Source organism: Camponotus floridanus, unplaced genomic scaffold (assembly GCF_003227725.1).
Source record: "Camponotus floridanus strain SB8 unplaced genomic scaffold, Cflo_v7.5 scaffold18, whole genome shotgun sequence".
NCBI lineage: Eukaryota > Metazoa > Arthropoda > Insecta > Hymenoptera > Formicidae > Camponotus > Camponotus floridanus.
Genome location: NW_020229303.1, coordinates 3,246,105 through 3,258,500, shown reverse-complemented (window position 1 = coordinate 3,258,500; position 12,396 = coordinate 3,246,105). Strand labels below are relative to the sequence as shown.

The 12,396-nt window shown below is 33.6% G+C and overlaps 2 protein-coding genes across 4 annotated transcripts in view; one reads left to right on the top strand and one right to left on the bottom strand.

The window, feature by feature from the left end:
- Positions 1–2,258, top strand: part of LOC105250924 (serotriflin) — a 76,771-nt gene extending 74,513 nt beyond the window's left edge. Inside the window, exons 6-7 of one of the 3 annotated variants that reach the window (XM_011257318.3) lie at positions 922–1,173; positions 1,361–2,258. In XM_011257318.3, coding sequence (XP_011255620.1) covers positions 922–1,173; positions 1,361–1,457 — 349 coding nt within the window. In that variant the 3' untranslated portion in view covers positions 1,458–2,258. Of the gene's footprint in view, positions 1–921 lie in introns of all 3 variants that reach the window. The other 2 variants (XM_011257314.3, XM_025407535.1) reach the window with 2 other exon arrangements.
- LOC105250960 (centromere protein I) overlaps positions 1–12,396 on the bottom strand; it is a 156,209-nt gene that overhangs the window by 116,630 nt on the left and 27,183 nt on the right. The window lies entirely within an intron of this gene.

The following is a 12,396-nucleotide window of genomic DNA, read 5'->3' as shown; positions in this document are numbered from 1 at the left end:
AAAGTTATTTTAGTAAAACAAACTTGGCTCGAACTTTTTGTGTGTAATTTTCACGCGATTTTAATCTTTACTAAAGTTTTAATATTCACCAAAAATAAAACGCGTTCGCGCGTACAAAATTTTCTCACCACAGGAAGATAATTCGTTTTTCCAATTTGATGAATCTTAATTTAATAAAAATGCCGTGTTTTTTTAAATACATTGACTAACTAAATAATGCAGCTTTTGATGCAATTTTTTGCGATTTTTTTTTCTTCCTTGTTTGTTGTAATTTAAACACAAATTATATTTATGATAGTATATATACAGCGCGATTCACGTACGTATATATATACATTCACACATGTACATATATACATGCATTTCCTAGTAGTATATTTATAAATGGAATGAAATCGCTGTAAAACATTTTGTAAGATGTTTATCATAAAATTGAAGAAACTAAGAATCAGGCGAACAATTTTTTAGAAAAATACGCAATCTACTATGACCCAAAAAAGAAAAAAAAAACAAAAAGTATTTTTTCATCTTATGTGTTTGTGCGCGCTTATATTTGCACGTACCTGTACATTTGCGTATATCTATACATCAAAGTGAATGATGAATTAATGATGATAATTTAAAATTTTTTTTTACGCAATAAGATTTAAATTCTTATTTTTTAAGTTGGTGTAATTCACGCTTATGCGATATTCAAATCGTGCTCGCGCCCATTTAAAGTATAATTTAAATGTTTCGCAATTCTATTTGGATATATATTTTAAAATTATTTTACATAAAATATATATTTTAAAATTATTTTACATTGAAAACAATTCCAATGGATTTCTTAGATAATTTTGAGATCGTTTTTGAGTGCGCGCGACGTCTTTTTCTCTTAAAATCAGACACTAATAAAACCGGCGTGCTTCTGCTCCGCAGCGGAAACTACAGGGGTCGTCTGGGCCTGCCCTACGTGGCCGGTAAGCCGTGCAGCATGTGCAAAGACCATTGCACGCGGGGCAAGCTTTGCACGAACGCCTGCTACCACGTCGACCTGTGGTCGAACTGCGCCGAGCTGGTCAGGACATTCGACTCGTGGGTGTGCGAGACGGACAGCAAGGAGGGCCGCGAACGTCGGAAGTTCTGCGGTGCCACGTGCAACTGCAAGGACAAGATCTACTATCATCACGGGTAGGGAGTCCTCGTTGTACGGGTCCGCGTCGCGCACGTTGCATGAATAATTTATAATCGCAAAACTAAGCTCAGACCATGGTGGTGATGGTGGTGGTGTGTGCGACGACAGCTAAACGGTGGCGGATCGCTTGAGGGGGGAGGCGGGGATCATCGCGTTGTTTTATTGATGAGCTCGTTTGTTTAGTGATGAGACTGAAGGAAACGTTTTGAGCTCTGGTCTCTCCGTCGATGGCGGACAGGATAAACGGGATAATATGGAAATGGATGGTGGGATGAAGTGATTGCGGAATTCGCCGAGTACGCTCTCCGAATCTCTGGCATCTGGATTTTACCAGGGAGGTGGATGAATCGAGTGGATCGATAGATTCTACGCCGCGATCTAACGATTCCGCCGTACGATCTTTCGAGTCTACGTAAATACCTAGAGATCCTGAGAATATAAGATTCTTGTTGTATACGATCCTCGAATTCTAGAATTTCACGGTTCTCGAGAGCTCGGGATTCATCGAGAATGAATTATTGGTAAAAAAGTCTTCTTTGTTTATCTTTTAGAGTTTTTAACAAGTTTATCGCTTGATGTTTGAACGCGAAATGGAGAATAAATTTGCAAGCAATATCTTATAATTGCATATGTAATATTTTTAATGCGCTAAAATATCATTTTCAATCTAACATTTATTTCGCTTAAGTGTACGTTTGCCCTTTATTTCGTTCAGTAAGAAAACAGATCGAGGAAGCTTGGTTCGAGAAATAGATCGATTTTGTATCGATGAATGTTTCATGCATCATCTTAACATCAAAATAAATTGTAAGAAAATTATTGGATCCTCTATACACACATGCGTACACCTTCGATATTACATTCAAAAAGGAAAATAATTTCGTAATTAATGCTCGCTTTCGCAATTAGTAAAACAAACTTTCAAAGAATCGAGTTGAAAATTTTTTAACATGCTTGCGTTCTATCAGCAACTTCTTAATTCCCTTGCTCTTTATAAGAATATAGAATTTTCAATTACATTATACGGGCAAGATAATTAAAAAAATAACTTTCAAAAATATACATATACTTTCTAAATAATTCCTCCATTATCTTAAATAAAAATTACAGTAACTTGATGAGATTTTTAAATTTAATCATAAAAACAATTTTTGGTATTTTAAAAAATGCATTAGTCGAAGTAATCGAAAAATTCATTTAAGCAGAAGCATTAAGCTAATTTGATTTTATGCCAAGTTTGCAAATTTGGTCGTGAAAAATACAGTTGCAGCATATGAAGATTCTTGCATTTCTATATGAAAAAAAAACGATACAATTTTGAAATATTATAAGAATTGTAAATAAATCCATTGGGTTACACATATCGAAACTGATAATTGCTAGATACGATAGGTGTATCTTTAACTTTAATTAATTATTAAGAAAAGCCATTGTAAAAATTAAGATAAGCTTCAAGGGAACGGTCGATGTTTTCTTGTCGTGATGTAATGATGAAACTGTTTTTCGTTAGTATAATTATCAATAATACATAGTTATTTTTATCCTATAGATTTAACAATAAAACGTATACTCGTACAGAGCGATATTGAATTAAGTCAAATCGAGGTTGCAAAATTAACTCTTTACCGCTTAATTTCTAATATAATACAATTAACAATGTATTTAAAATCGCCTGTAATAAATTTAACAAATACATTTATTTGTTAGATTGAAATTGTAGAGATATATTAGATTTATAGATATATTTGATTACAATTGGAAATATAGAGCAATGGTATGTCTGTGTGTTCTTAAGTGTGTTTTAGAAAAGCGTAATTTTTTCTCGTGAAAAAATTTGTGAGACCACATATCGTACGACAAGAATGTATTTTTAACGTCGTGACAAATACAATATTTAGTAGTCTTTCTCTCTGTCTCTCTCTCTCTTTCTTATTCTCTCTCTCTCTCTCTCTCTCTCTCTCTCTCTCTCTCTCTCTCTCTCTCTCTCTCTCTCTCTTTCTTGATACAGAGATTTTCAACAAAATAATGATTTATAAAAGTGCAAAAAAATTTAATCGAGCAACTGGAAAAAATGTGCACCTTTTTAAATATTAATAAAATATTGCGCGGACGTTTATATAAATATATAATAATTTAATTAAATCTTGAAAAGATTAATATAACGCATCAAACAGTTTGATGAAGAATCGTTGTCGTTATTTTTTATAGAAAATAGAGAGATATTTGGTACATCGCGAAGTATCTTTCCTGTAACATACACACAGAATGCGCGGTAAAGAGTTAAAATATAAATGTTAAGGTAAATCTTAAGAGATGTAATAAATAATACAAGTCGAGAGAGAAACGATATACGACGAATGGCGAGCGTGATCGATGATAATATTAGGTACTCGATTGTCGATAATTAAGGAGTTAAAGGGATACATAAATACAGTAAATGTAATTAACACGATAACAGCTCCAGATAAAATGTTCAAACTGTAATACCTTTTGTCCACTTACACAATAAATATCCTGTAAATATTATATTCCCCGCGCGTTTTACATTATTCACTCAACCGCTATAATCCTAATATTTATTTCACCAACATTTAAATGCTGCATAATTAGTAGATGCAATATTGAAGTAATAAAATTCATTAACAATGGACGCGTTATGCGCGGATAATCCTTGCGTGTAATATGGAAAGGTCTCGAGCGCCTCCCTTAATCCTTTCCACTCCTGATTAATTTATATCGTTAAATTTTGATAAGGAGTATAATCATATTCTCGCATATAAACGCATGTTGGACGCGGTTACGACGTGTTTAATCGCGCGGAAATATTTATTCCTTATCGGGAAATCGAGGGATTAAACGGAATTATGCGGCGAATAAATCGATGAGCTGTAAGGATACAGAGAGGAAGAGAGAAGGGCGGATCACACCATCCGGGTCAGGAGAGAATGCAGTCGAGTTAGCGGTGAACCGAATGCGTAGTCTTTTTGCTTCAGGGACTTAGGAATGCTTTTCGTGCTGCTGGGAAACGAGAGACGAGGAACGAGGGAGAAACTGCGGACGCTACTGGGAACTTTGTCGAGCTTTTCGTCCAGAGTAACTGCACATTGTGATTTTCTTATATCGAACTGTCAAAATATACCGTCCTCCATTCCTGCCGTTAATCCAACGACCGTCGAGCATAAATCTCCGAGAAGCAATCTGTTTTTACACTTCGCTTCTGGCATTAAAATTCTGAGATTCCGGTGTTATATGTGAATTTAAAACAACGAAAATCCTAGGTAACGAAAAAAAATTACCGCCACTTACTGTGATTTCTTCATCTTTTTTTTTTTTTAAAGAGGCATTGAATTCTGATTCAGATAATTGGAGACTAAAATTGTTTCTGTCCAAGTGGGCTTTTAACAAAGGTATTATATTTCACGTAGAGTATCAAAGAATGTATTACCTTCATGGATTCGTTTTTCAATTGGCGAAAAATCGAACGGTCGGAGCGATACAGCCATCCATTTCCGGCGGTGTCAAAGAGCGCGAGGAAGAGAATCGTAACGGGACTCACCAGGCGGAATAATACCCGTTCGTCGCAAAATTGGGCCGATTCCATCGGGGTTGATGGCTACGGAAAGGCCGCCGTCGACGCGCGATTCCTTTGAACGAGCCCGCCGGGAAAGTCAGCAGTGCCGTTAGGTCGCCGATAATGCCGCCACGCGCTTTCACGTCAAAAGATCGGCGATCGCATTGTTGTGAACGAGCAATTTCCTTTCCGTCCCTTCTTCCAACGTCTTCTCTACGCGAGAAGAGCGATTGCGAAATTCGCGACCTGTCGAAGCGGAAGAACCGTTCGCTGAACTTAATCCTTTTTATAGTTGTTCCTCTTTCGCGAGATTCTCGACGAACGGATGTTCGAGGAGCGACAAATGTAAGTGTGACGTAAAGAAGTTCTAAGAGCTACGGTCAGTCTTATTTTATTTATTTCTCTTTGAGCCTTGCATGCATAATTATTTTGTTTTATTGTACGTATAAATACCGAGAGTATATTTAATGTTTTTTTTTTTTTTCAATAAATATTACAGATTAAATTTTTAATGTAAGAGTAAAAGAAATTAATTTACTTCTGCAAAATATTGATAATCCCATTATTTTTAAAAAGCTAAAGGATTTTATGTGAATTAAACGGCTTTATCTGAATAAAAAAAATTTTATTTTTCAATAAACTTTAACCGATTTTACGTTAATAGAACGAGTTTTATTTATTCGAGATTTCATTGTGAAGATAAACAATGTTAAAAGTATAAATATTTTATTGTCTACAGATTTAAAAAAATTTTCTGGGACAAGTTACATTGCGAATAATAACAAAAAAAAGGATTTCTGAGTAAATTTATCGTTATCGTATTTGCTAATAATATTGCAGCAATTCTGATCTGTTATGCAATGTGTGTTAAACAATGCAATAGGCACGTGACATACAATAGTGCATGTAATTCCCCATGGCTCCGTTAAATCGCGTCCAGTGCGGTTGATTTATGAACGCATTAATTATACCCGGGATGCTATCATTAGTTGATTGATCGCTCCTAATTAGACTGTAAAGTAGCCGCTGTGTTCCCTAATCCTAATTACTCAGAAATCTCACGGAAGTTCCATATTGAAAACTGACGTATTGAATATTCTTCAGATTTTACATCGAAGAATTAAATTACGAGCAGAATTAAATCATCTTACTATATATTTATCGATTGAAATAATTAACGAACAAATTTCTGACTTTATCATTATATCGTTTTCATCGTTTGTGGCTTGCATTTTGTAATTATTTTGATACTATTTCGTGATAACATAATTTTAAGTAAGTGACAACAAATATTTTTTCATATATAAATTTGAAGATAAAATTTCTTCTTTTTTATATATTATAGAATTAATATTTCGATTCTAATCAAAAATAGAAGCTCTACTTGATTTTATCATGTTATATAAAATAATAGATCGTATTTTATTATATTTATCTCTATTAATCAATAAAGATAATACCTTTTCAAATTACAACTCATCTATCTCTAGTTTCATATGGCATAACACAATTCAATTATTCAATGTCTAAATATCATGCAAACCAATGTTTTCCGTACAATACGCGGTTCGTGTACATTCTCAATGTTTACGTATGCAAATGTTTACACCGTCGCAAATAATTGAACGGAGATCGGAGTGCACGCAATTATTTGAAATTTCACGCAATTGTGCCTGGCGCCTCGATTTGTTATGTTAATTGAATTCCTTGCGAGGATGCCGGGACGTTAAACTCTATCGAATATCTTTCGAGAATCGGGTCGATAGTTCGCGCGAGCAATCTCGCTCTTATTTCTGGCTGCTCCGGAAGTGCATCTATCAGGAGTCCGTTTATCGGGAGGATAAAGAGTGAAATTTCGAAGAGGATTCTCCATTACATCCTCGCGATGCTGGAGAATCTCTTTGTATTATAATTCTCCAAATTCCGACGCACGTATCATAAATACGATCTTATTCTCGCTCTCAAGAATTTATCGTTGGATCTCAACTTTACAGCGTCTTAAATTTATAAATAATTAATACCACACAGAGAATCTCTTGTAGACCTTTGCAGCGTCTTAAATTTATAAATAATTAATACATAGAGAACTTTGTTTCTCTCTTCCTTTCTCTATTTATTAATAAAAGGTCTCGTATCTTTTTTTTTGAACAAGTCTAGATAATTTTTCTCTATGTAACGGATAGATTTTTGTGAAATTTTGTAAAACTTGTCGAATTTTAAATATACAGAGTGTCAAGGCAATCTCTCGCTAAAAAAGCTCTTGCAACTTATCTCGAGAGCTTTTCAAAACACTATAATAAAGTATTTTTTCATTGAATACTTTTCGAATAATGAGGCTTGAAATAATTTCTTAATTTTACATAAACCATAAAATATCTAGTAAAATATTCATTTTTCCATTATCTTACTTTAATACTTTTATGTACAAAATAATGAAAGAAATCAATTGGTTAAAAAATATGTAATTTGCAATTAGCAATTATATATTTTTTTTCGAAACGAATTATGTGTTTTCTTTACATCAATTGATTCCTCTCATTATTTTGTACATAAAAATATTAAGATAAGATAATCGAAAAATTAATATTTTACTAGATATTTTATGGTTTATGTAAAAATCAATTTTATGATTTATATAAAAATTATTTACATAAAATGATTTATACAAAAATTAATTTTAAGATTTATATAAAAATTGAGAAATTATTTCATAATTCGAAAAGTACTCGATGAAAAATTACTTTATTATAGTGTTTTGAAAATCTCTCGAGGTAAGCTTTTTTTTGGCGAGAAATTGTCCTGACACTCTGTACATATATGTATACATATGTACAAAATGATTATATATTTCGATACTAATATCGGAAAAGGGTGGTGTAGCTACAGCAACATCGCGAAAACGTCAGGGATTGAAATCACCGCTATCTACGATCGGACAGCGAGGGTTCGTCGAGGGAACGGGAGGAGGAGACGAAAAGGGACATTCGATATTTTCGCCGTTTCGCCGACGTAATATCTCGGGCGTCAAGAAGCGGAACCGGAAACTAACCGACTAGGACGAAGCTGACGCAGACTTCCAATTCAGTGCGCCTGGACCGTATCGCGCCCGTCTCGCCCCCCCCTCGTTCCATCCGCGGGGATGCTCCGCATAAGGTAAGTTTCTCGGCGGAAACGCGCCGTCAGCGTGAATCCGTCTCGCGGGGGCGTAAATCATCGTTTCATCGCCCGAGCCCGAAAGCGAGAGCCGACGGTATCGACGCTTCTCCGCACCTAAATTATCCGATCCATTTCACCTGATCGAGCGGAAACTCACAGCTTTTCGGCGCATCCAGCGAAAATGAGGCATGAAAAAGAGCTTCCCTCCGCTCGCATAAATAATTGACATTACGCGGAGAACCTTATTGCTCTCTCTCTCTATTTATTTTAAATAAAAGATTTATTTTATATATATAATATCAGTATATATTAATAATATTTAATGTATATTTTAATATATTATTAATATATTAAACATTAAATATGTATTAATATATATTTAATATTTAATATATTAATTGCTTCTTTATTATTTGTACATATTATTAATTATATACTGTTAATGCTTTTTACTAACTATATTAATTAGTAATATATACAGAAAGTATAATATTTTTTTCAATCAAGTCTTGACAATTCTTGTAATGTGTAAAATTTTTTATCGAGTTTTAAATATACGTATATATAAAATAATTATGTACTTTAAAGATATCGGAAAACTAATTGTTTATAACGAACATGATGTACGTAAAATTTATATGTTGACAAAGTAAAAATCTTTGCTATTTCATTATTTTTTAAGTTCTTTTTAGGACATGCAAATTGTTTCAATAGAACGACGTAATTTTTATATTCTTGGCGCGGAATCTTTTCATTTTGCCGTGCTTCGCGTTATTAGATCTTCAAATTCTAGGACGCGAGCAATCTTTCGCGATTTACAGCCTCGAGCTTTACGAGAAAATAGGCGAAAGATTGTTTTTACGGTAGCGTGCAAAGGCAGCGTGCAGCGTAGTATGAATTCCCACAAACATATTGATGTCCGGGGAATGAGGAGAATCTGAATCTTTTGAATACAGCTTGAAAGAAGGGAAGGTAGGTTGCGCGTTGCGTGATAGCCAACTTGGGAATGGCGGATACTCGTTTTCGGATACAGCGAATTTCACTACGGTGGGAAGGAGCGATAAAAATGCTAAGCATAGTGGAAAGATGAGATGCAGTCTTTCTTCTTTTTTTTTACACTCTACCTGTCCCCATCTCTCGCTTGCATCGTTGCATTATACGAGATGTATGATAAAGACGCGGACAAAATTGCGAACGGGGGTCGGCAACATGCAAAAAAGTTTCACGATGGGGCCTGAAAAAAACTTGAGATTCCTTGAAACCGCCTTCAAAGTCAGTGCCAGTAGAGTTAGAGTCCCAACTTTAAATCCTGGCGCGCTATTAAATTCTTAAAACTTGTTGCTGTGACATTTCAAGACTCTTGGCACTTTGAGGGATCTCCCTTGTATTTTCACCCAGACCTATGAATATTAGTTATCTCATTGAAACATTCTCGCGTGCTCTCAGTTTCTATGCGATTCTGACTGTTGGATTTTTCCGTCCTTTACGATTTTTCCTGCTTCGGTATTCACTCCTCGAATCTCGGTTCTCTACAGCTCTCACGTCTCCCTGAATGGTACTTGTCATGGGACGAGTTAAGGGCGCGCGTGACCGCCGATATGTCTGCGCATCCTGGCAATATTTCACGATGATGGAAACTGCCATATAACGGCAATGACGAGCGGCATTGACTGATGGAAAGCTGCTGGAAAGTCGATGCGACTAGTTTTAGAATAAAAAAACTTAGCTGCTCGGAAGTCGTGCCACGAAAGTTCTCCAGGACTCGCGTGACACGGCAAATTGTTGATTGGCAAAATTCACCGGAATTAGGTCGGCATCTCGCGCACTAAGTCGCGAGAATTTTCTTGATTCGTGCCACTCTCTTTCTTAAGGAACAATACGAATGAATGCGAACGTCTTGCGGTTCCTTAATGAATAAATCCAATTGTGAATGCGAAAAGTAATATCTTAAGAAAATTTATTAAATTTATTATTTATTAGAAAAATGTTTAAAATAAGAGATTGTCAATTTTCTAATTTCCTTAATATAAATAATTTTTATCTACGTGATAAAACACAATTAGGAAAAAAGTATAATTTTTATTCTTAAACAAATAATGCCACAATTATCGTGATTATTTCATGTGGAATATATATGCTCTTAATTCTCGATCATTATAACTTTTTATGTCGAGGCGATGGCTGAATTCTCGTCGTGTTTTTTCCTTCCGCACTAATTCGCCAATGTGCCATTTGTTATTATGAAGTTTTCACGCATTTTTGCAGAGTCAAATAAAATCTCACTCCGCGCTTTTCGTTGCTTTTCAACGTTTCTTTCTTTTATTCATTAAGCACCACTTCGCGCGTAAATTATCGGAGCTTTCGCGTAGAACTTTCGCTCAATTTACTTGGTTGCGGCACTTTTTCGAGAAGGCAAATCAGACAGTGCTCAGTAATAATTATTTTACAAAATTTACATATTGTATAAAAATACAATTAACAACGCGTAGAATCTCTTTTTCGTTAAAGAAATCGCATGCGAAAACAGTTGCCGCAACACAATTCATACATGTTGAAAATATATAAAATTGATATGATTGTCTTTTTTTTATTATCAAATAAATATGTCGATTAACTTCTATATATATAGAAGTTAATAGAAAGAGTTAGTAGAATTTCTAGATTCTCTCTCTCTCTCTCTTTCTTTTTTTTTACTAAATAAAAGTTTGAATTGTAAGATTCAATTAGAGAGATTTATTCAATAACAAAAAAAATGAAACAATGTAGAGGAATCAAATTTCTAAAGAATAAAATTTTATTTATCAAAAATTTTTCTCCAACACTATATTTTCTTTGTTGCACTAATTCATTTACCTATATTGTTTCTTTTTTCTAATGGAATTTTATTATTGCATTATTATTTTACTATTTCTTATGAAATTGTAGAAAAATATATCATTAATTTTTACAAATGGTTTGTTAGACAATTAGCAAATTTGTTAAATAAGTTCTCAATTCTTTTATGCTGATTCAATTAACAATTATTTGTTAGCATAAGACGTACAAAGGATATATTTTGTCATATTGAATGATATAGCAAAATAATATATGATTTTTCGTTATAAGTAATTAAATTCTGCTAAAAATTGAAGATTAAATATTGCAAGAGTCGATTTCCCGATTATCAATAAATTGTAAGATATGATCAAATATGAATAAATTAAAATTATAGCCAATCTATGTAATGGAATATTATCTTTTTTCGAATATAATTTTCAAAAGCTTTGCTATAAGTTCATATTTAATTTTACTTAATTAAAAAATAAGCTTGTTATAAATGATTGCGATAATTATTAGCGCCATCATAAATATTTACCTCGACGACTTGACAGAAACAATTTATATATATATAAAATAATTTTTTAGTTTTTAAGAAATAATTCTTACATCAATGAAAAATATAAGATTTCTCTTGCACAAAAATTGCGACGATATTATTACTGTGCTCGTAGTTTAATGCCTCACAAAGCGGTTATTTATTCATTAATATTGATTGACCTGATTCGTTGATCAGTCCTTTTATATGCGCCACATTTATCGGACGCGCAGAATTAAAAATGAACGATCGGAATTCAGTGTCGAATCAAACACGATACTTTTTAATTCTTTTATTTCATCTCTTCTCTCTCTTCCCCCTCCTCTTTCTCTTGATTTAACAGTTCGCAAAATACCATTAGGGATTTTTTGTATCTCATCATGTCACAAAATTTTACATTCTACGTTTAATTGCCATAATTATCATGAAAATGTTGTCACGCAATTATACAGATTATATATCCCTCGAGTCATGACCCGCCCGCATTTTATCGTAATTGCGATGCCATTTTATCGAATTTTGAAACTAAATTAATAATTCAGTGCTAATTAGCGGGCTGCCAGACGCGTCGTTCTCGTCAATCCCAGATATGTTTACTAATACGTTGCACTCTCATTTTCAGTAATTTGATTAATTAATTGATTATGATTTAACCTCGTCATCGCTTGTCAAATGCTACTTCTATTAACGAATAATGATAATAGTAATAATTTATAAATTCAAATACAAAATCTATATATATTTTTCTCTCTCCTTATTTATATTAATTCTGTTAATAATATATTTTAAATATAACTCACGCTGTGCAAATTAATATAAAACGTAAGAAGCTGAAGATTTATTTTTCATATCCCAAAGAAACCAGTGCGGTGATTACAATTGCAATGCGATTGTGCCACAACGATATTATTTATGTAATATTTTTAATGTAAGAACAACGCTAAAATATAATAGCTGTGCTACGGGAAAGAGAGTGTTGGTTACGAGACATCAATAAAAAATGAGAAAACGGAAAAGAAAATGTATGCGCGCAGAAACTCACGACCGGTTTTCCGGAAGTCCCTCTAAACTTTTTCTTTTTTTGTTTTTCACTCGCGATTAAGTAAATTTCTTTTTTCTATTTTTTCTATCCTGTCA